Consider the following 20,548-nt stretch of genomic DNA (forward strand, 5'->3'; position numbering starts at 1 on the left):
TCCATACAATCAGGCTGCAGGCAAGCCTTTCTTAATTAGTGACTTGATGGGGGAGGGCTTGGGTCATTGTAACTAGGGCCAGTCCTGGGCTGGTGGCCCTGGGTTCTGTGAAAAAGCAGAATGAGCAAGCAAGTAAGCAGCACCCTTTGTAGCCTCTGAATCAGCTCCTGCCCCAGGTTCCTGCCCTGCTTGAGTTCCTGCTCTGACGTCCTTCAGTGATGAACAGTGCTGTGGAGGCATAAACCAGATAAACCCTTTTCTCTGATTTGCTTTTGGTTGTGGTGTTTCATCACAGCAATATTAACCCCGACTAAGACAGAAATCAGCACCAGGAAAGTGGGGTCTTGCAGTGACAGACCTGGCCATGTGTGTTTGGAAGGATTGTGGAAAAACTTTGAAACTTTGGGTTAGAAAAGTCATTGAGTGTTCACAGCTTGGTGGGCTGTTCTGTGGGAGCTTCGGAGATGCTGCATGTGTTGGGAGACATGCAGAGGCTGGAAGTCTGGGCTCGCGAGGTCCCAGAGGGAAGCAAAGACTCTACAGGACCACTGTGTGGAGAATCTGTGGTGTCCAGTCAGCTGGAGAAGAGGCCAGAGCCACCAGAGCGAAACCTTGGCTTTGCTGGGACAGCGGATGCTGGTCAGCTGGGGCTGGGAAGTTAGTGGTGATTAAGACAGGACCGGCATCATGGAGGCGAAACACTGGGCAGTGTTTCCTGAGGGCCACACACCCCTGAGGCAGCCGTGGTTGTACCTCATGCTCGGAGCTGAACTTGGTAGTGTCAGTCACCCAGGTGGTACTGGTGAAGGCATGAAGGCATCATGGAGAGCCGCTGAGGCCTGGCACCGTGAGAAGCCAGGAGAGGACACTGGCAAAGGCGCAGCCTCCGTAGCAGTTGAAGGCCCAGGACTGAAGGGGTCATGCAGAGAGGCTGAGGCTTGGCACCGTGAAGAGAGTCCCCATAGACGAAAGCACAGCAGTTTAAGGCTTAGGACTAAAGGGTCATGCAGGGGAATTAAGGCTTGCTTCTGGTCATGGTGTTTTATCACAGCAGTATATGGACCCAGCCAGTCCATATTATATAGAACATATTACATTCCCCATATTATATGAACGGGGAAACCAAATCCTTGAGAATGTTACGGGTATTACCCAAGATCATTTTCAGCCGAGGGACATTCCAGTGTGTCTTCTTCGAGGCAAACAATGACTCCTGCTGCAGCAAATCTTCTTGCATTGATTGGACCCTGGGCTTCCAGCAAGCCATCTGCCAAAAGGAGTGTAGTGATTGGGCCTGATCATGCGATTTGGGGCTGAAGCTGTGAGGGACTGGTTAGCCCATGAGCTAGTCACAAAGCTAATGCTAGGAGACAGCTGGGATTGCACAAAGCACCAATCCTCGAGTGTGTGAGTACTGAATCTGAGGTGATGGGCACCCAGGAAATCGTCTTGCTAAGCTTAGTGCCACATACCTGGAGTCCCAGCATTTGGGAAGCGGAAGTAGGCAGAGCTCTGTAAGTTCAAGGCCAGCCTGGTCTATATAACCTAGGCTAACTAGGGCTACATAATAAGACTTTGTCTCAAATAAAACAGGTTTGGGACAAGAAGATGGCTCAGCATTTAGACTGCATTTATGGATTTTTTTTCCTTACAACTCGAATAGGTCTTGAAACAGCACTGCTTTTCACTTGTGTTTTCTTTTTAATCTCTGTCCAATTTGTTTATATGTTGAACAAACTGTGAGCAGTCTGCATTAACTACCAAAGCCAATACCAATGGAACATTTCAAACACCTGCAGCTTTCAGGCATCCTGGGTGCTCAGCGCAGAAGACGTAGAAGCCTAAGAGGGAAAGGGAGTTTAAGCAGTTGAACAACCGTTCAAATGAGATGCAGTTGCCTTCAGTGTCCAAGGAGACTGATTCCAGAATCCCCAGAGAAACTAGCATCTATGGAATTTATGACCCTCCTGGAACACAACATGGAATTGCACAAAACAGGCCCACATCCTCCTGTGTTCTTTAAACCAAGCGTGTCCAGCCCACAGCCCACACTGTGCACCCTCAACATGAACTCAACAAACTTACTTAAAGCATTTTGAGTGACAACGTCCTGTCCCTCTGTTGCTCAAAATAACAGACCACTCATTAGATTCCTTTAGGTGGGCCAAGGCAAATTTTTTTGTCAAGTGTGACCCAGGTAAGCTAAAAGGTTGGACCCCTGCTTTGAATCCCTCTGGAGTGTGTGTGTGTGTGTGTGTGTGTGTGTGTGTGTGTGTGTGTATCTCCAACAATGTAAGTGCTGTGTAAGTGTATTGCTCAGGAAATAGTGACCAAAAGGATCTCCAGTTGACCCAGTACAGAGGCAGCTTTTCACCGAGCAGCTCTGGTCTGAGGTTGGGTGAGTCTAGAGATGGAAAACTCACAGATCCAAGGATCAACTTTGCATGGTGCAAACTGTTTAAACTAAATCGGAATCCTCGCGAACACGTAAGCGTTTTCTTAAACTGGTAATGTATGGCGGCCTTGAATGTCTAAGACGGCTTCTGTAAGAAAGCATGACTATGAAGCAAGCGTGGCTCTAGAGCACATGGACGCCATGATAGGTCATCCTCTGCTCTTATTTCCCTCCCTGGGAGGCTGAGTCACCTTTCATTCAATGAAGTGAATGATCATTTCATTCCTGAGGTGTTCTCCCTCCTAATATGACCCTCGCCAGCCAACTTGACCTTCAGAAGTGTATCAGCTTGTGCAAAGATAGCCTAGGTGTAAGGCTGTTTGTCTTGTTGGGTTGACGTCACTTAACTGTGACCCTCAGGAAGGCAGACGCAATGTCTCTCTGACCCAGCCACTGCATCCAGTGTGTTGGCCCATGCTGGCAGCAGCAGAGGTCCACGCTGTCCAATGCTAGGCTGGGGAATCTCGAGGTGTGTCAAGGACTCCAGGCGTTTTCCCTCCTCCCTGGGACACGTGGGAAGCCCACATGGCCCTTAGGTCACAGGCATCTCTCTTCTGTTCCCAGATGTTTCTGCAGCAGCCAGCTGTTTCTCTGAGCTTCAGCAGTGCCCAGCGACCAGCCGCTCAGCAGCAGCTGCAGCAAAGGCCCACTGCAGCGTCTCAGCCCCAGCTCGTGGTGGACACTCCGCTGCCCGGGCAGGTCACGCCAGCCCAGGTCACAAGCCAGCACCTGCTCAGAGAATCTAATGTGCTATCCCCCCAGGTACCACCCCCTTTTCACTTCCTGTCCTTACCAAAGGTTAGACGCACTCTTGCAGCCAAGACACACTTGGTTCCGGCAGCTGGCACGTTCTAGAAACCTATCCACTCTTCTCTAGACTAGGGAAAGAATACAGCGGTAGGTTTGGGCTTTCTGTTTCGTTTATGGTAAAACCATTTTGAAGGTTTGGGTTGCATTTTTTCCTGTGCTTTATACTAGGGAGAAGTAGTTCTGACGGCTGCAGGGCCCCACACACTTGTCCTCCTTCACTGTTCTCATATGATTGAACATCTGTTCGTCGTCCCTACCCCCAGGACCGCTTGCAAAACCCCTCTCGCAGCCACTCAGTACAGACCACCAGCGACAGCTTGACAGGTCACTGGGGGTAGAGCTCTGAGCCCCTACTTGTGGGAGGTGGCAGGCGGCAGGTCACTGCCTCTCCTGCAGCCTCCACGTCCACCCAGCTCCTAGGGCTCCCAGGAGTCTCTGTTCCCGAGGGGGCAACAATGACAGGGGGTGTGGTAGGCCCCAAGGTGCTCCCCATCCATCTGGGACCCAGAGGAGCAGACAGGGCAGGGTGGATAAGTGAAGGCATCCCTCCAGACCCCAGGGGATGGTGCAAAACCGCTCATGGATGCCAAGACTCAAGGAGATTCCAGTCCCTTAGATAAAATGGTATCGAGTTTTTGCACAAGATGCATGTGCATCGCCTACATAATTCACTGACTGAGGCCGGGGATGAGACCTGGGGCTTCTCACATGCTGTGGGCATGCTGCACGCTGTGCTACATACCCTTCATGTTTTCACTCATCTTAGGTGTTTGTTTGTTAGAGTTTTCTGTGTGTGCTTTACTGCATGTGTGTCCACCTGCTACATGCCTGGTGCCCACAGAAGCCCAAGAGGCTCCCAAATCCCCTGGACACGGATTTACAAGTGGTTGTGAGCCACCACATGAGCGCTGGGAATTGAACCTGGGTCCTCTGGAAGAGCAGCCAGTGCTCTTAAAGGCTGAGCTATTTCTTTCTCCAGCCCCTTAGATGATTTATAATGTCCAATAAAGCACCAGAGCTATGGAAATAGTTGTTACCTGGGGACAATGAGAACAGCTGTGTGTGATCAGTGCAGATGTGATGTTTTTCAAATACTTTTATCAGGGATGGAAATTACAAACCCACGTAGAAGGGAGCTTAGTCCATCTTATACACATTAAACGTTTTGCCTAAAAACGCAGCCTTTTAATTTGACCGGGTCATCAAAACAAAACAAGCAACCAATGGCTGAGAATAGCCAATGGGGGGCTTTGGAAAAGCAGATGCTGAGAAAGAATTTACACAGATGCTAGAAGATGTTGTGAAAACTAAGATCTAAAGCCTTGAAGTATCATCATAGGAATGGCCAGTCAGAGTCACAGACAGAAAATCAGGCCCAGGCCACGCCTTGCTCACTCATTTGAGTCAGCAGATATTTCCTGAAGGCTCACTGCGAGACCAGCACCGCGTCAGCCATGAGTGAGAAAGAAAACCTTCAGTTCCAGCGGGGAGAACAGAGAAAAGTGGGTGCAGGTCAGAGGATGGCGGAGGATGGCAGGAGATGAGTTAAGATTTAAATAGATGATCAGAAGAGACGTCCTGAGAGGACTGTATCTCAGCAAAGCCTGTGGGCTTTGGACCCTGGGGGCTAAGAGGCCGCTGTATCAGCATCAAGTAGAAGAACATGTCACAGCGATGGATCAGCATGTGCAAAGGCCCTGAGGCCAGCATAGGCCCAGGGAGGAAGAGAAAAGTAAAATTTGTAAGAAAAAAAAACAAAAAAACAAAAAACAAAAAAATCAGTTCAATGGTTCAGTTCTGCCGAGGGCCTGGCACTGCCCATGAGATTCAAGAATCTTCAAGCTGCTTCCAATCCAGTGGGGAAGATAATAAAAAATAAAAACCATTCGCCAGTTGGTAGGTCCTAATGTAATAGAGGAGGCCAGAGTCAGCAGATGGGAGTCCCGTGAGGTTTCTTGGAGAGGTGGCCTGAGTTGATCATCTTTCTCTCTCCTGTTAAATGATGTTCCAGGGTCCAAAGCCCATAAGAAGCTCCCAGCTGCTGCCCGCCAGCGGTCGCCCGGGGAGCAGCCTGCCATCGGCGTTCAGCAGCTCGGCAGCGGCGCTCCCGCCCGGCCTGAGCCTCACCACGGTGGCTCCCACCCCCCAGGATGCCAGCCAGTGCCAGCCCAGCCCTGACTTCGGCCACGATCGGCAGCTCAGGTATGAAGCCACACTTTTGAGAGGACAGGAAGGGGTCGTTGGTGCTTTTCCTTCATCTCTCCTTTCTGCACAGCAAACTTCCAAGGATTCCCGGTTGATCTCAGCTACAGAGACAGCAGGGAAGACCTTGGGGTCCTGAGGGCCAGGGACATGACCCGTCGCAGATGTCCAGTACTACCATGGGTGGGGACACAATTTGGGTACTGTTCTAGTTTCATTTCTGTACTAAAATACTCCAACAAAACGGAACTTGGGTGAGAAAGGAGTTTTATTCCACTTACAGTTCCAGGTTACAGTCCATTGTTGTGGGAAAGTCAAGGCAGGAACTAAAAGCATGGAGTCACATCACTGTCAAGCACAGAGAGATGGATGCACACAAGCTCACTCACTTGTCTGTGCACAGCTTGTTAAATCCACTCTTACAATTTCAAGAGCCTAGAGAATGGCATCGCCCACCATGGGCTGGCCCTGCCCACAGCGATTAAGACACCCACAGGCCAGCTCAGTACAGACAGTGCCTCACTGAGACTGTCTCCCCAGCTGATTTTAGATTGTATCAAGGTGACAGTGAAAGCTGACCCTCACAAGTGCTGGCAATAACGTCCCGTTCTCTCTCTCCGCTCCAAGGCTGCTGCTGAGCCAGCCCATCCAACCCATGATGCCAGGCTCCTGTGATGCCCGGCAGCCCTCTGAGGTCAGCAGGACTGGACGGCAAGTCAAGTAGGTGTGAGCGGGACAGATGTGTATGGCATGGTCCAAGCCTGGCCTTTCCTTTTCCTTAAAACGATGTGCCAGGACCTGATGTTCCTGGCAGTGGCACTCTGGGCTTCCACAGGCCACATCAGGTTCACTCTGGATGCTCTACAAAAAAAAAAAAAAAAGAAAGAAAGAAAAGAAAAGCAGGAAAAGCAGGGTCAGCGTGTGCTCACAGCCTTCAGAGACTCTTTCCCTGAGCTTTCCTTTCACCAACTCTAATGTGAACAGATAAACCCTCCTCGTATCCACTCTCCGTGCCTCAAACAGGAACTGAAGGAAATAATGGCATTTGGCAGGTTGCAGCTACCTTTGGGCTTTTGAGAAAATACAGATCTCAAAGTCTTCCCCCAAGCTGAGTAGACAGCAGCCCCTTTTCCTTCCTGAGTGCTCTCTCCAGCTTCATCTAGGGCTTTACAGCTCAGCTTCTCTGGCCCCTGCTTCTAGTGCTGTAACGCAAGACCAGGAGAAGCAACAAATACTCGCGAGTGCCCTCACTGTCTCCTCCCACGCTTCTCAGCCCAGGGCATTTTCTGTTGTTGCAACTGAATGTCACAGTTCTATGAAGGTTCTAGATAAGGGGACAGCTTTTCAGCATCAGGTGAGCTCCTTGGGGAAAGAGCATTCCAGAAAGAGAGAAAGCCAGTATGGCGGCTGAGTTCTCTTCTTATTACAAGGCCATTGACGTCATCCTGGGGCACCACCCTAATGACCTCATCCAGTCCTGAGTACTTCCAGAGATGCCCACCTAAAGATACCACAAACCACGGGACTTGGGAGCTAGGTTTCCATCCAACACATGGGCTTCGGGGAACACCCTCAAGCCAGAGCTTCCCCCTGCCCCTACCCCGTCCCTTTTCCACTTATTGATGCTGAGAGGCAGATTTGCTCAGCTGTTTGACTAGTGGTGACAAGGGTTGCTGGAGACATAAGGAACCCCGTTTAAACGCTGCTGGAAAGTAGGCTTTTAAAAGTCTCTAGACTCTTCCCTCCTCTTTCAAGACAGGGTTCTCTTGCCTTGGCCTCAGACAGTGCTGGGGTCAGCTGTGCTCTGCCACGCCCAGCCTTTAGAAGGGAGACTATCACATGACCCTCACTGGTGTAAGCACTGTTTGAATTTGAGTCCAGAGTTTATCAGGACCCTGCTAGCTAGTGGAGTCTGGTGTGTATAGAGTGTCCGGAGAAATCCCTCTCTGCCTGCTGCAGCCCATAATAACATAACTGCTATAACATAATAACATAACTTCTGTTCTGAAGCTCAGGGGTTGGTGATTATTTCCTTTTCTCCCAGTAAAAATTCTGTGGCCTGGGAATGCTTTCCTTCAATCAGTGGAGAGGCCAAGCTTTCAAAGGATAAGGTCTAGAAGAACCCATGCTACCTACGGCAGAACCGGGGCCCGACGGCTCCAGAGCACAAACTCTGAATCTTGGCTCTGAATCTTCAGGACAACGGCGTTAGCCCTGTCAGGGTCTCCCTTCTGCCTGAAGTTAACCTTCTCTGTAGTCGCTGCCCTCTTCATCCTTTACCCCCTCCTTCTGCCCGTGGCTGGGAACAGGCAACGGCACACACCCTGTGGAAAACCGGCTTTAAAATCCCCTGCTTCTGTTCTCAATTAGGCAGGCGGGTTTGGATTTTGGTTTTAAAGTTTGGTTGTTCTTCCTAAATGTCTCAAGTAAGTGGAAAGTAAGATGTGCGTTACCTCACTCTCCAGAGATGCTTAATCCTGCTACCAACGGGGCAAAGCCCGGAATGTTTTCCTCCTCCAGCAGCTGTAGCTGCCACTTTTGGTCAGACCAGTCATTTCTACGCCACTGTCTCTCCAGAGATGACCTAATCGCCCCTGTTCTCCGGGGGGTCAAGATCTGCCTACCGTAAACACACAGAAGTCTCTGCAGGGAGTCTGCAATCCCCTGTTCTCCCAGATCTGCTCATGAAGGCCATTCCTGGTTTCTTGAAAACAGGCCATTATCGCCATCTCTTTATGTTGTTATTGCTATTGTGATAAAATACAAACGAGTAACATTTGCCATGGTAACCATTTGAGAATACAGTTCAGGGCTGCCATCCCACCTGTACAGGCAGCTTTTGCCGGGCACAGTGGCGCACGCCTGTTATCCCAGCACTCGGGGAGACAGAGGCAGGCAGATCTCTGTGAGTTCGAAACCAGCCTGGTCTGCAAAGTGAGTCTAGGACAGCCAACGCTACATGAAGAAACCCTGTCTAGAAAAACAAAACAAAACAAAGCAAAAAGTAACTTTTATTGGCCGGAGGTGGCTGTCCTCTCAAGAGGCTTACTGTCTGCTAACCTAGGCCTAGTCCTGGAAGCTTCTAGACTCCATACAGTCTAATCAAGGTCTAGAATCCTTTCAGCCTCTGAGACTCACTGCTGAATAAATTCGTTCTTTCTTGTTTTGTTTTGTTTTTTTGTTTTGTTTTTTTGTTTTTTTTTTTTTTCTGAACTCTTGCTGACTGATTCAACTCAGCTATTCTGGCTCCAACTCCTTTCTAAGCTGACTGATTCAATCTGGCTTCTCTCAGCTTTGGACTGAATTGCTCTGCTTGGCCTCAAACTAACTCTAGCAATCTGTTCTAATCTTCTGGCTCCTTCTCATTCTCTGGCTCATTCTGTATTCGCCTGTGTCTTAGCGTATTCTCTCTTTAACCTCTCTGTAAAACTCTCCCAGTAAAAACTACCTCTGTTTTCCACGAACTGAACTGCCAAGAACTCAACTCCACTGCACAGCCTATAAACTCACTGATTCAACGGACTGCCTGAACAGCACTGACTAGAACTCAGCAATCTTCATGCCTCTTTCTCCTGAGTCTGAGATTAAAGGTGTGTACCACCACACCTGGACCTAAGCCTTTCTTTACCTGAAACTTGCTTCATACCAGGCTGGCCTTGAACTCAGTGATCTGTCCTCTGAGATTAAAGGCTTATTTGTATTCCAGCCAGATCACACAGGCCTGGAAGTTCTTCGGATTTGATCTCTTTCCAGGGCAGCCAGGTTCGGAGTTAAAACTCATCTACATATACCATCCATTTCCACATCTTTTCATCTCCCTAGTCTGAAACTGGACAATAGCTCCAGCCCCTCCCCTGACAATTCTTGGCGATCACTGTTCTGTGATTTTGACTCTTTCGGGACCTTGTATGGTGTTTGCCCTTTGGCAACAGACAAATTTCACTTAGCATAATGTCTTGGGTTTTCCCTGCTGTCCTAGCCTATGTCAGTACTAAGGTGATGTTGTGTCCATTTTACACACCACCTGACAATTCCTCTGTCAGCAGACACTTCATTCGGCCTTCTGGCTATTATGGTGAATAATATTTCTGTGGGCGTACATGTATCTATTTAAATGTGGACATTTACTTCTTTTGAATATATAACCAGAAGCAGAGTTGCTGGATCATATGATAATTCTGTTTTTATCTTTCTTGATTTTTAGTTAACATATGGATTAATAGAATTTGAGGTGAATTTTTTTTAATACATGTGTGCTCTTCTCCATCCTCCCTCTTGCCTGTCCTCCATCCCCACCCTCCTGCTGGATCATGTCCTTCCCTACGAGCGCTTTCTGCACAGAAGCTGTTTATGGTCATGCAATCCTATTTATCTGTTCCTGGGATCTTTCTCGTGGTCCTGTGGGATCTGTCAGACAGTCCTTGTTTACGCCTGTATCTAGAAACGGTTTTCTCCAGCAGCCAGGGTTCCAGTGCCCCTAATTATGGTCTTTGGTCAGTTTTCTGTTGATTCTGTTGATTCTGTTGATTCAAGGTGAAGAATATGGATCTAGTTCCTTCTTCTACTTGTGAAAAATCTAGTTTTGCCAGAACTGTTTTTTGAAGATGCCGCTTTTCGTCCAGTGTATATTTTTTGACACATTTGTTAAAGGTTTAGTTGGCTTGGTTGTGTTTGTATCAGTCTCCTCTGTTCTACCCCACTGTGCCACACGCTACAGTACTCATTAAATGCTGCTTTTGTCACCATAGGGTAATTTGAAATCAGGTTTTGTGATGCCTCCATGATGGCTCTTTCTGATAAGGATTGCTTTGTCTATTTGGGGTCTTTTGTGTTTCATATTAGTTTTTGTGCTTTTTTCTCTATTTCCATGAAGGACAGCACTGAAATTTTATGGCCATTATGTGGAATCTATAGATCAGTTTTGGTAATATAGCCAAGATAACAATGTTAACTTTTCCAATTTTCCCATAAGTGCGGGAGATTTTTTTTTTTAATCTCTAGTACCTTGTTCAATTTCTTTTTCTGTGTCTTAAAATTTTCATTGTAGATGTCTCTCTGTTCCTTGATTAGTTTTATCACTAGTAATTTTGAATGATTCAATATTATTTTATGTAGGCATTTTAAAGTTATTATGAATGGGCTTCTTTCCAGTTTTGTTTTGCTTTGTTTTGTTTTGTTTTGTTTTGTTTTCTTGACAAATGCATTCTTGGTATGGAGAAAAGTTGCTCATTTTTGTATGTTGATTTTGTGTCTACTACTTTGCAAAAAATGTTTCTCAGATCTAAGAGTTTTCTGGTAGAATCTTTAGGGCCTTTAAATATATGGCCATTTCATCTGCACATATGGCTAATTTGAGTTTATTATTTCCTATCTGTATCCCTTTTATTTCTTTCTTATTTCTCCACATGACTTCAAGTGCTTGGTTGAATAAGAGTGATGAGAACAGTAACCCATGCCTCACTCCTGATTTTGGTGGGGAAAATCCTTTCTGTTCCTCCTTATACAGCATGATGTTGGCTGTTGGTTTTCCATATAGACCCTTTTATTAAATTGTGCTATAAGCCTTCAATTCCTAATTTCCTCGTGAAGAACTATTTCATTCATGAACTTTCTCAAAGGTCTTTGATATCTATTAAGAAGATCGTGTAATTTTTGTTCTCGAGTATACATATGTACTGTGTTACATTTATTGATTTCTATATGTTGAACTTGGTCATTGTATATGATCTTCTTGATGTTTTCTGGAGTTCAGGTCACAAGAATTTTATTGAGAATATATTGAAAGATCCCCGGAGGGTATCTTTCGTCAGAGAGACCCCCTCCCAAGGATCAACGAGGCCATTCGGATGCAAACAGCAAGAGGCTTTTATTTTGATACTCGGGTACCCGGGGCGAAAAGTCATTCGGAAGACTTCCGCGCCCCCTAGATGGGAAGCTGGGGTTTTTATAGGGTTTTAGAGGCAGAAGCACTGGTACAGAAACGAGAGGGCATGATTGGTACGTTTACACGAGACCACAATTTGCGTCAAAGTTTGGCAGGGGCACCAAGATTCCAGGAACTGGGTGGTCAAGGGGGGTAGGATGACCCCTTGACGTGGCCCGCCACCTGTTATTTTGTTTTTCCCTATCTTAGCTGAAACAGTCTCACAGATATCTATGAGAGTGATTAACACAAACTGTTTTTAGTATGACTGGGGCACCCTGACCACAGATATCCCAAGTGGGTGACACAGCTAGGATTTCTCAGTAATTTTCCAGTTTCTCATCTGGCCTTCAGAGTTTTACAAAACAGTGGTGTCTCACAAAATGGCATTAGCTATGTTTAACTTAGTGTGAGGCTGGGGTCTTTCAATATGATCTATATTCATCAGGGTGATTGACCCATAGTTCTTCCTTTGTCTCTCTGTCTCTCTCTCTCTCTCTGTGTATATGTGTACATGCACAAACACACACACACACACACACACACACACACACAGAAATCTGGTTTTAGTATCAAGGTAGTACTACTGGCTTCATAGAGTGAACTTGGTATACTTTTCCTTCCCTTGACGTTCTTAAGGAACGTCTGAGGAGCGTTGGCATCTGCTCTTCTTTAAAGACTGGTAGAAGTCAGCAGTGAATACCCCTGGTCCCGGGATTTTCTGTATTAGGATGCTGTCAGTTTTGTATTAGAATGCTGTATTGTTGACTGCTGAGGATCTGTTTATATTGCTTATGTACGTGTGATTTAACTTTTGGTAGGCCATATGCTTGGGGAAATCTATCCATATCTTTTAGATTTTTCCAGGGCTGTTTGTTTGTTTGTTTGGATTATAAGCTTTCCAAGTATTCCGTATGATCCTCTAGATTTAATTGAAATCTGTCTTAACATCTCGTTTCATCTTTTTTATTTTTTTACGTTAATTACAGTTTATTCACTTTGTATCCCAGCTGTAGCTCCCTCCCTTTTTTCCCTCTCAATCTCATCCTCCCTCCCTCATCTCCTCCCATGCCCCTCTCCAAGTCCACTGATAGTGGAGGTCCTCCTCTGCTTCCATCTTCTGACCCTAGCCTATCAGGTCTCATCAGCACTCTCTTCCTCTATGGCCTGGTAAGGTTGTTCCCTTATCAAGGGGAGATGATCAAAAAGCCAGCCACTGAGTTCATGTCAGAGACAGTCCCTGTTCCCCTGACCAGGAAACCCACCTGGACACTGAGCTGCCATGGGCTACATCTGTGCTCCTTTTCATCGTTGACTTGATTAATATGGTCTTCTTTCTGTCTCTTTTATCAGTCTTGTTCAGTGCAAGGAGTCAGCTTTATGTTTTTTCAGTCTCCATTTCATAAAGTTCTGTTCCAATCTTCATTACCTCTTGCTGCCTACTGCCATGAGGTTTGGCTTGTTCTTGTTTTTCTAAGTCATTGGCACATCATTAAGGTATTTATTTGAAATCTCTGATTTTGTAATGCCATTACTCAGAGCTATAAGCTCTCCTCTTATAATGAGCTTGCCTGCACCCCAAAGGTTGGTAAATTGTGCTTTTATTTTCATTTGATTCTAGAATATTTTCCCTCCTCTTTCTTCAGCAACCCACTGATCATTCATGAGTATTTTTTTTAGTCTCCAGGTATTTGTTATTTCTAGCATTTGTTTCTATTAATTTCTACTTTTATTCCATTGTGGTCTTTTAAATACAAGAAATTATTCCAATTATTTTGTATTTGTTAAGACTTGCTTTATAGCTAATGATCTGTTCTAAGTTAAAGGAAGTTCCATAAGCTGCTGAGAAAATATATAAATATAACATATGTTAGATAACACATTTGATCGATGATGCAGTGTTCTGGGCTTTATGGGCTTGTTTATTTGTTTTGAGCTAGGTCCTATTCTATATATGTGGCCATGGCTGGCCTAGAACTCCTAGAAATCTACCTGCCTCTCCTTCCCAAGTGCTGTGATAAGAAGCTTACAAAGCTTACAAAGCTTACAGCCTCTGATATAGCTTTAAAGATTTAGTATAGAGAGCTATAGATACAAATGATACAGGTAGAAATAGAGCTATGGTATGTATTTATCTGTGAGAGTCTAACCCACCTGTGCCCAGTGCCTGCAGAGGCCAGAAGAGGACATGAGATCCCCTGATCTGGAGTTGCAGGCAGCTGTGAGGCACTCGTGGGTGCTGGGAACCTAATCAGGGTGCTTCTGGAATAGCAGCAAGTGTATTAACTGCTAAGCTACCTCTCCAGCCTTCCCAGTGTAGAGCTTCCTTTTTTAGTTTAAAAATCCTATTTAAAGATGAAAGTGAAGTATTGAGGTCACCCACTATTACTGCATGAGCACATAGTCAACCTTTAATGCCCGTTAGTGTTTGTCTTATGAAATTGGGAGTCCCAGCATTTGGCGCATGTATTTGTGATTACTGTTTCTTAATAAATTGTTCCCTTTGTTAATATATGGTAACCTTTCCACATCTAATTTTGGTTTGAAGACTATCTACTGTCAGAACAGCTACAGCAGCTTGTTTTCAGATTTTATACATCTACTAGGTTAACTACCGTCCTTCCATAATCAGTCTGTGTGTGTCTTTGCTAGAGAGGTGTATTTCTTGGAAGCAACAGCGAGTTGGATCTGGTGTTGTTGTTTTGTTTTGACCCAACCAGCTCATCTGTATCTCTTTGTTTGTGGTGAGCTGAGGCCATTTCCCTTTAAGGTTATTCTTGAAATATATTTCCTAATTCCCAGAGTTTTGTTGGTTGGTTCTGATTGGCTGGATCATTGTTCTTTCCTTTAATGTTAAACGTTGCTGATCTGTTGTTGAACAGGATTGACTCCTTCTTAACTATTTCTTTATTCATCTGCTCCCCTCATAAAATTTATTCTTTCATTTGCTTCTGTGGCTAAGACTGTCTTTCTTCCTTCTGTGTTCTCAGTATTTCTTTAGTGTCTTTCGCAGTGCTGGCACGGGGGTTGTGATGGTTGGCTTTAAGTGTCAACTTGATGCAACCTAAACTAATGATAGAAAATTATCTCAGTGAGGAACTGTCCACATCATGGGCATATTGGTGGGAGACTGTCTTGGCTAAGTTAACTGGTGTGAGAAGACCCAGCCCACATGGGTCTTCTCAAGGAAGGGAGTCCTGAACTGCATGAGAGTGGAAAAATCCAGCTGGGCTCAGCAAGCATGCGACTGAACATGTATGAACATGCATGCATTTATTTCCTTGTGCTCTTGTCTGTGGATGTGACATGACCAGCTGCTCCACGTTCCTGCTGCTTTACCTACCCAATGAGATGCTCTGTAACCTGGAAGTGTCCGCTGACTAAATCCTCTCTCCTTCTAGTCACTTTTTTTTTTTCCCTGCCAAGGTATTCTATCCCGGCAACAGAATTCAAACCAGTACAGTGGTCATGAATCACCTTAGCTTGTCATTGTCCTTAATTATCCATCAATTAAACAGATTTACTGGATTTAGGAATGTTGGCTAAATGCTGATTTAACTGTTGCTTTGGAGGCTTACTGCCTCTGTCTGCTAACCTAGACCTAGACCTAGTCCTGGAAGCTTCTAGCTTCTGAACAGTCTAATAGCCTCTGAGACTTACTGCTTAATAAACTCACCCTTTCTAGCTCTTTCTGAACTCTGGCTGGCTAGTTCAACTCAGCTGTTCTGGCTCCAACTCCTCTCCCATCTGACTTATTCAATCTGGCTTCTCTCTGCTTCTGACTGAATTGCTCTGCTTGGCCTCAAACTAACTCTAGCAATGTGTTCTAATCTTCTGGCTCATTCTCTGGCTCATTCTGTATTCACCTGTGTCTAGCTTGTTCTCTCACTTAACCTCTCTGTAAAACTCCTGATAAAACTGCCTCTGAATTCCTCAGACTGAGCTGCCTCTCATTTCCCTGATGCAACTGAACTGCCTGAACAGCACTGACTAGAACTCAGAGATCTGAGCTGCATTTCTCTGTCGCCTGAGTGCTGGGATATAAGGCGTGTAACACCATGCCTGGACCTAAGCTTTTCTTTACCTGAAACTTGCTTCATACCAGCCTGGCCTTGAACTCAGAGGTCTGCTTGCCTCTGTCTTCTGGATTAAAGGGATGTCTGTATTCCAGCCAGGGTAGCCACATTTCTGGATTAGAATGCCTCTACATTCATGTCCCGGGGGCGTCTGCTCTGCACTCTTAGCTTTGCGCCCTCCCAGGATTTTCTGGATTGTTCCTCTCTGGGCTGGCTACGGTTCTTTTGGGGAAGCGTCTCCCCAGTACCTTAGAGTCAGGAAATGAAGCACAGCCTGAGAGCTGCCCAGGTGAAGGACCAGTTGCAGCTGGAGAAGTCGGGTGTTCCCTGGAGCCTCAGAGTCCTTGGATTCTACAGCGGTGACCGCTTTAGGCGGCTCTGAAGACTGAGCCATCAGGGTTCTGCTCTTCAACCGCAGGCTTCCTCCTGGTAGGTAAGGCCTGCTCCTGGCATGGAGTGCGGAGCTTACGCCTTTCTGCTTGTCAGCATCCAGCCTCTCTGTTCTCTGTAACTGCCTTCTGGGTATCTCTGGCCCTGGGACGGCGGGAGGTTAAATTCAGGCTCCCTGACTTAAAGGTTTTTCCTTCGGGGGCACCTCCAGGACGACCTCAGTTTTAGGCAGTGAAGTTCCCTGTCAAGAGGGGACCCAGGCACTGCTCCCTGAGCCGTAGAGAACGACAGGATGGAAGTCGTGCCCCCCTCACACACTGAATTGTCCAATGGAGCAATCACAGTCTCACCAACACTTGTAACTGGATCTGGCTTGTACGAGCTGTGGACTTGTCCTAGGATAGGATTTTCAGTCTCCTTCCAGGGCAACCTTTGGATGAGGCTTCTGCTTCCCCGTGGTCTACCACAGAGCCGCACCGCTGAAGCTGTTCCAACTTGGCTTAGTTCTCTGTATCCTCATCTCTCTCCTCATTCCACTGTGTTTCTAAAGCTCTGTCTCTCTTTGGAAGAAGCTAAATGATTAATTTGGGTTTTTTTGTTTTTGTTTTTGTTTTGTTTTGTTTTGTTTTGTTTTGTTTGAGACAGGGTTTCTCTGTGTAGCCTTGTCTGTCCTAGACTTGCTTTGTAGCCCCAGGCTGGCCTCAAACTCACAGAGATCCTCCTGCCTCTGCCTCCCTGAGTGCTGGGATCACAGGTGTGCGCCACCACACTAGGCTAGGGTATCTCGTCTGACTCTCCTCTCTTTCCAAGTCACGTGGAGGCAGCTTTTACTTCCCTCTTACCCAGAAATCCCATGTTTCACCTTTTTGAGGAATCTCCATACTGATTTCCAGAATGGCTGTACCATTTTACATTCGCACCAACAGCACACAAAACTTTCAGTTTTTCCACATCCTTGCTAATGAGGTTTATTTTTTTCCCCTTCCGGTACTTGTACATACACAGAGATATCTTATAGTATGTTTCAAAATGTATACACTATATGCATGTATGTCTTTATGGTAACGGTGTGACGTGACCGCTCACTTCCGTTTTCACTGGCCCCCTCCTGTTGACTAGTGGCAAACCCAGTGCTTCCTGGCCTCTGTGTCTTTTCATTGGATGGAAACGAGCGCTCCAGCCGTTTTGCCCATCGCTTTGTTTGGGTTCTTTGGGTATTAATGGGATGTTGGTGATAGAGCTGTAGGTATCTTTTAATATCAATATCAATATCAATCCCTTGTTCGATATATGAGGGACAGAGATTTTTCTCTCATACCCTCAATTACTTTTCTGCCGATGGAGAGTGCCCTTTGATGGACAAAGTTCTTGATGAAGCCTACCGCACCCATTTTTCTGCTGTCATTGTTAGTAAGGCTTTTTTTTTTAAGATGTGTTTATTTTACGCGTGCAGTAGCTGTAGAAGCTAAACGAGGGGGTCAGATTCCGTGGAATCAGAGTTGCACGCGGTTCTTAACCGCCATGCGGAGGCTGGGAACCAAACCCAGGTCCTCTGGAAGAGCAGCCAGTGTTCTTAACCACTGAGCCGCCTCTCCAGCCCCTATAGCTGGTGGTTTTAGCACTGTGTCAAAGTATCTCTTTCTCAGAGGATCTGTTTTCTTTCCGGGAAACTGAACAGGTACGCACAGAGCCAGGTGATGTTCGCCGACTCGCACCCTGCCAGCAGCACAGCGTCCACCCCTGTCCTGCTGATGGGGCACGCCGTCCTCCATCCCAGCTTCCCCGCGTCCCAGCCGGCCCCGCTGCAGCCAGCGCAGGCGCAGCAGCAGCAGCAGCCGCCACCCTACCTGCAGGTAGGTGAGCCGCAGGCCCAGGGGGAGGCACGGGCCTTCAGTGAGCACAGGCCGCGTTCTGCGTTCCATTTTACAGGCCATTTTCACCCTAGCAGAGAGAATAACCTCCCAAAAGTCATATCTGGTTAATTTTAATGCTGAATGCACAGTATAAAGATTAAAGCTAGGTTAACACTATGCTTCATATGGTGGTATGCTGAAAATATCTATTTAAAAATATTTTTTATCAGTTTTGCTTCTTGATATGCTCACACTTTCACCAAAAAAGTCAAAAATTAATGACTGTTTTTGTCACTTTTTAGTGCATAGAGGTATAAAGTTAAAACAAAGTTAGAGATCCGTCAACCTGCTAAATACAGATTTGGCATGAAAACTGGAGGCATGCCAAGTGTGGTGGGGCACTCCTGTAGTTCCAGCACTCAGGGAGGCAGGGGCAGCCTGATCTCTGTGAGTTCGAGGCCAGCCTGGTCTACAGTGGCTGATACACCCTGAGAACAGTGGGAGAGAGATGGAGAGAATCAATGTCCTGAAAGATGTGGGATGTGATTTGATTCCGAAGCTGTTAAACCATCTGTGCTATATTTCCCAAATCTCCCCGGCTGCACCCAGAGTGATGGTGGGTGTCAACTCTGACATTGGCCTCATGGATTTTGTCCCTTCCCAGGACAGGGGGAATGATTTGGCAAGAGAAACAAGGAGACCAGGAGAGGTCTCCAGGTGTCCTGGCAGCAGAGGTTTGCAAAGGCCTGCTGCAGTCAAGATGCGAAGTAAAGATGCAAAGAGCTCTCCAGCCACTCAGGACACGTGCTGGGAGGGGGCCCCCGCACAGCTTGCACTGGGCTCTGGTAGTGAAGAGAGAGGACGCCCAGGTGCAGAAGCCTTCCTGGAGGAAGGTTCAGGGACATCCCTGACCATCAAGGAAATACTGAGAGGGAGTGAAGGAGGATAAATGAAAGGATAGTGTTTTAGCCCAGCCCACAGCCCAGCATAAGGGCAGGCAGGGACAGGAATGCTGGGAAGCCTCAAAGGTGAGGTGGGGGCTCCGGGTTATTGGAGAGGGACATTTATTTGCAGGCAAGAGTGGAAAATAAGAGTGAAACCTCCAAAGTCAGGCTGGCTGGTTGTTTCCAGAAAATGGCAGTGTCTGAAGCAGCCACAGGACCAGGGACCTGGTTTTAGGGGCGTGCTGGCCTGCATATTCTTCCCCACCCGTACTCTTTGTGAGTCTCAGGCCACAAACACACAGGGGGTACCTGGAGATCGTTGCCTCTGATTCAGCCTCAGCTCCAAGCCACTGGGCCAAAAGGAACCCCCTCCTCCTCCCCACCTGTGGTCAGAGAGCTAATGTGTCATCAGAGAGCTTGGCTTTTACACACACACACACACACACACACACACACACACACACACACACACACACACACATATATATATCTCTGCCTGGTCAGCTGAGGCGGGAGTCCCAGAACGTGGCAGCCTGTGCTGCACACCGCGAGGGCGCTGAAGTAACTGGGAGCACGGAGGGACGGGCAGTCACGCAGCCCCTTCCGTCCTCTCCCCTGCTGCAGGCTCCCACGTCTCTGCCCAGTGAGCAGCCGGACTCGCTCCTTCTGTCCCCCTTCGCCCAGCAGCCGGGGACCCTGGGCTATGCGTCCGCGCAGCCCGCGCAGCCCGCACGGCCTTCCCGCAGGGTCAGCCGGCTGTCGGACTCCTCAGGCCTGCAGCCGCCGCCCCGGTAGTGCCCGCGGCCCTGGAGTCCGGACGCCACCAGCTTTAACGGACGAAGAGCGGGGTGGCCGCGGGGAAGGCACAGCCCGCAGGCTCTCGGAGCTCCCGACGGTAACGTGTCTGGAGGGCGGCGCCGGCAGAGCGGGGACAGACCGGGAGTGCCCCAGGCCCTCGGGCGTCCGCGACAGCCGTGCTGCCCAGGGGCGCGGCCCGCCGTGGGGTGGGCGTGTTTCCCGGCCTGCTGGCAGCGGTGCGCCCGGCGCTGCCTCGGGGAGAGCGCGGCCCCCGGGCCCCGGGCCCCAAGCCCTCGCTGGCCTCCCTTCGCCCTCCCGATGCTCTTCCCTTACGGGCGAGGGCTAGGTCAGGTCTTCGGAGAGAGAATAAAGAGATTATTTTTCGTTATTTTTAAACGGTTGTTCCTGTTTTAATTTGCACAGGGGAAAGAACTTAGGCACTTTGTTTCTGTTTGAATAATGAGGTCTCCTGGCCTCGCTGGGAGGCCACAGCTAACGAAGCCCCGGCCAGGCCGAGAGCGAGGCCAGTCCTTAGCGGAGCCGCAGCCCCGCAGCCCCGCAGCCCCGCAGCCCGCTTTCCTCCCCACACACGACACTGGACCCTTCCCGTCACCGAGAGTAACTGCCCGGGAGACTCCGAGCAAAGCACAATCTCCCGGCGCTCCCAGGGTTCCCAGGGACCTCTAAGACGGTGCGGGAAGAGGGCCGCGAGCCGGGCAGCCGCGCGGGCTGCAGTCTCCCAGCGCCCGGCCCCGCGCTGCCATCTTCCCGCATAGCTTCCCTGATGATTCCGAAGATTGGATTTTCCATCTCAAAACGCACTTTGCTTTGTTTTGGGTTTTTTTTTTTTTTTGTATGTTTTGTTATGTTGAGATGTTTCTAAAGAGAAGATTTTATGTAATTATGAGAGGAAGCGTAGAGAATTGTACAGCTGTAATAATGACCTATTTCTATAAAAAGAATAAAACTGTACGGATTATGTGTAAATTATTTTGTATCTGAGACACCAGTTCCATTCCCGAATATAAAAGTTATAAAGGTTTCCTTGTGTTTTTCTGTGAGTGAACATTTTGTAATAAATTAACACGTTTGTACAA

At 47.6% G+C, this 20,548-nt stretch overlaps 1 protein-coding gene across 3 annotated transcripts in view; it reads left to right on the forward strand.

Moving 5' to 3' along the window:
- Npas2 (neuronal PAS domain protein 2) overlaps positions 1-20,548 on the forward strand; it is a 166,199-nt gene extending 145,651 nt beyond the window's left edge. For all 3 annotated transcript variants that reach the window (XM_055607332.1, XM_055607335.1, XM_055607337.1), the window contains exons 17-21: positions 3,020-3,217; positions 5,277-5,467; positions 6,095-6,187; positions 17,535-17,709; positions 19,278-20,548. In XM_055607332.1, the coding sequence (XP_055463307.1) occupies positions 3,020-3,217; positions 5,277-5,467; positions 6,095-6,187; positions 17,535-17,709; positions 19,278-19,448 (828 nt within the window). In that variant the 3' untranslated portion in view covers positions 19,449-20,548. The remainder of the gene's footprint in view (positions 1-3,019; positions 3,218-5,276; positions 5,468-6,094; positions 6,188-17,534; positions 17,710-19,277) is intronic.

The sequence above is a fragment of the Psammomys obesus genome, unplaced genomic scaffold, assembly GCF_907164565.1.
Source record: "Psammomys obesus unplaced genomic scaffold, mPsaObe1.curated_primary_1811, whole genome shotgun sequence".
NCBI classification, from domain to species: Eukaryota; Metazoa; Chordata; class Mammalia; order Rodentia; family Muridae; genus Psammomys; species Psammomys obesus.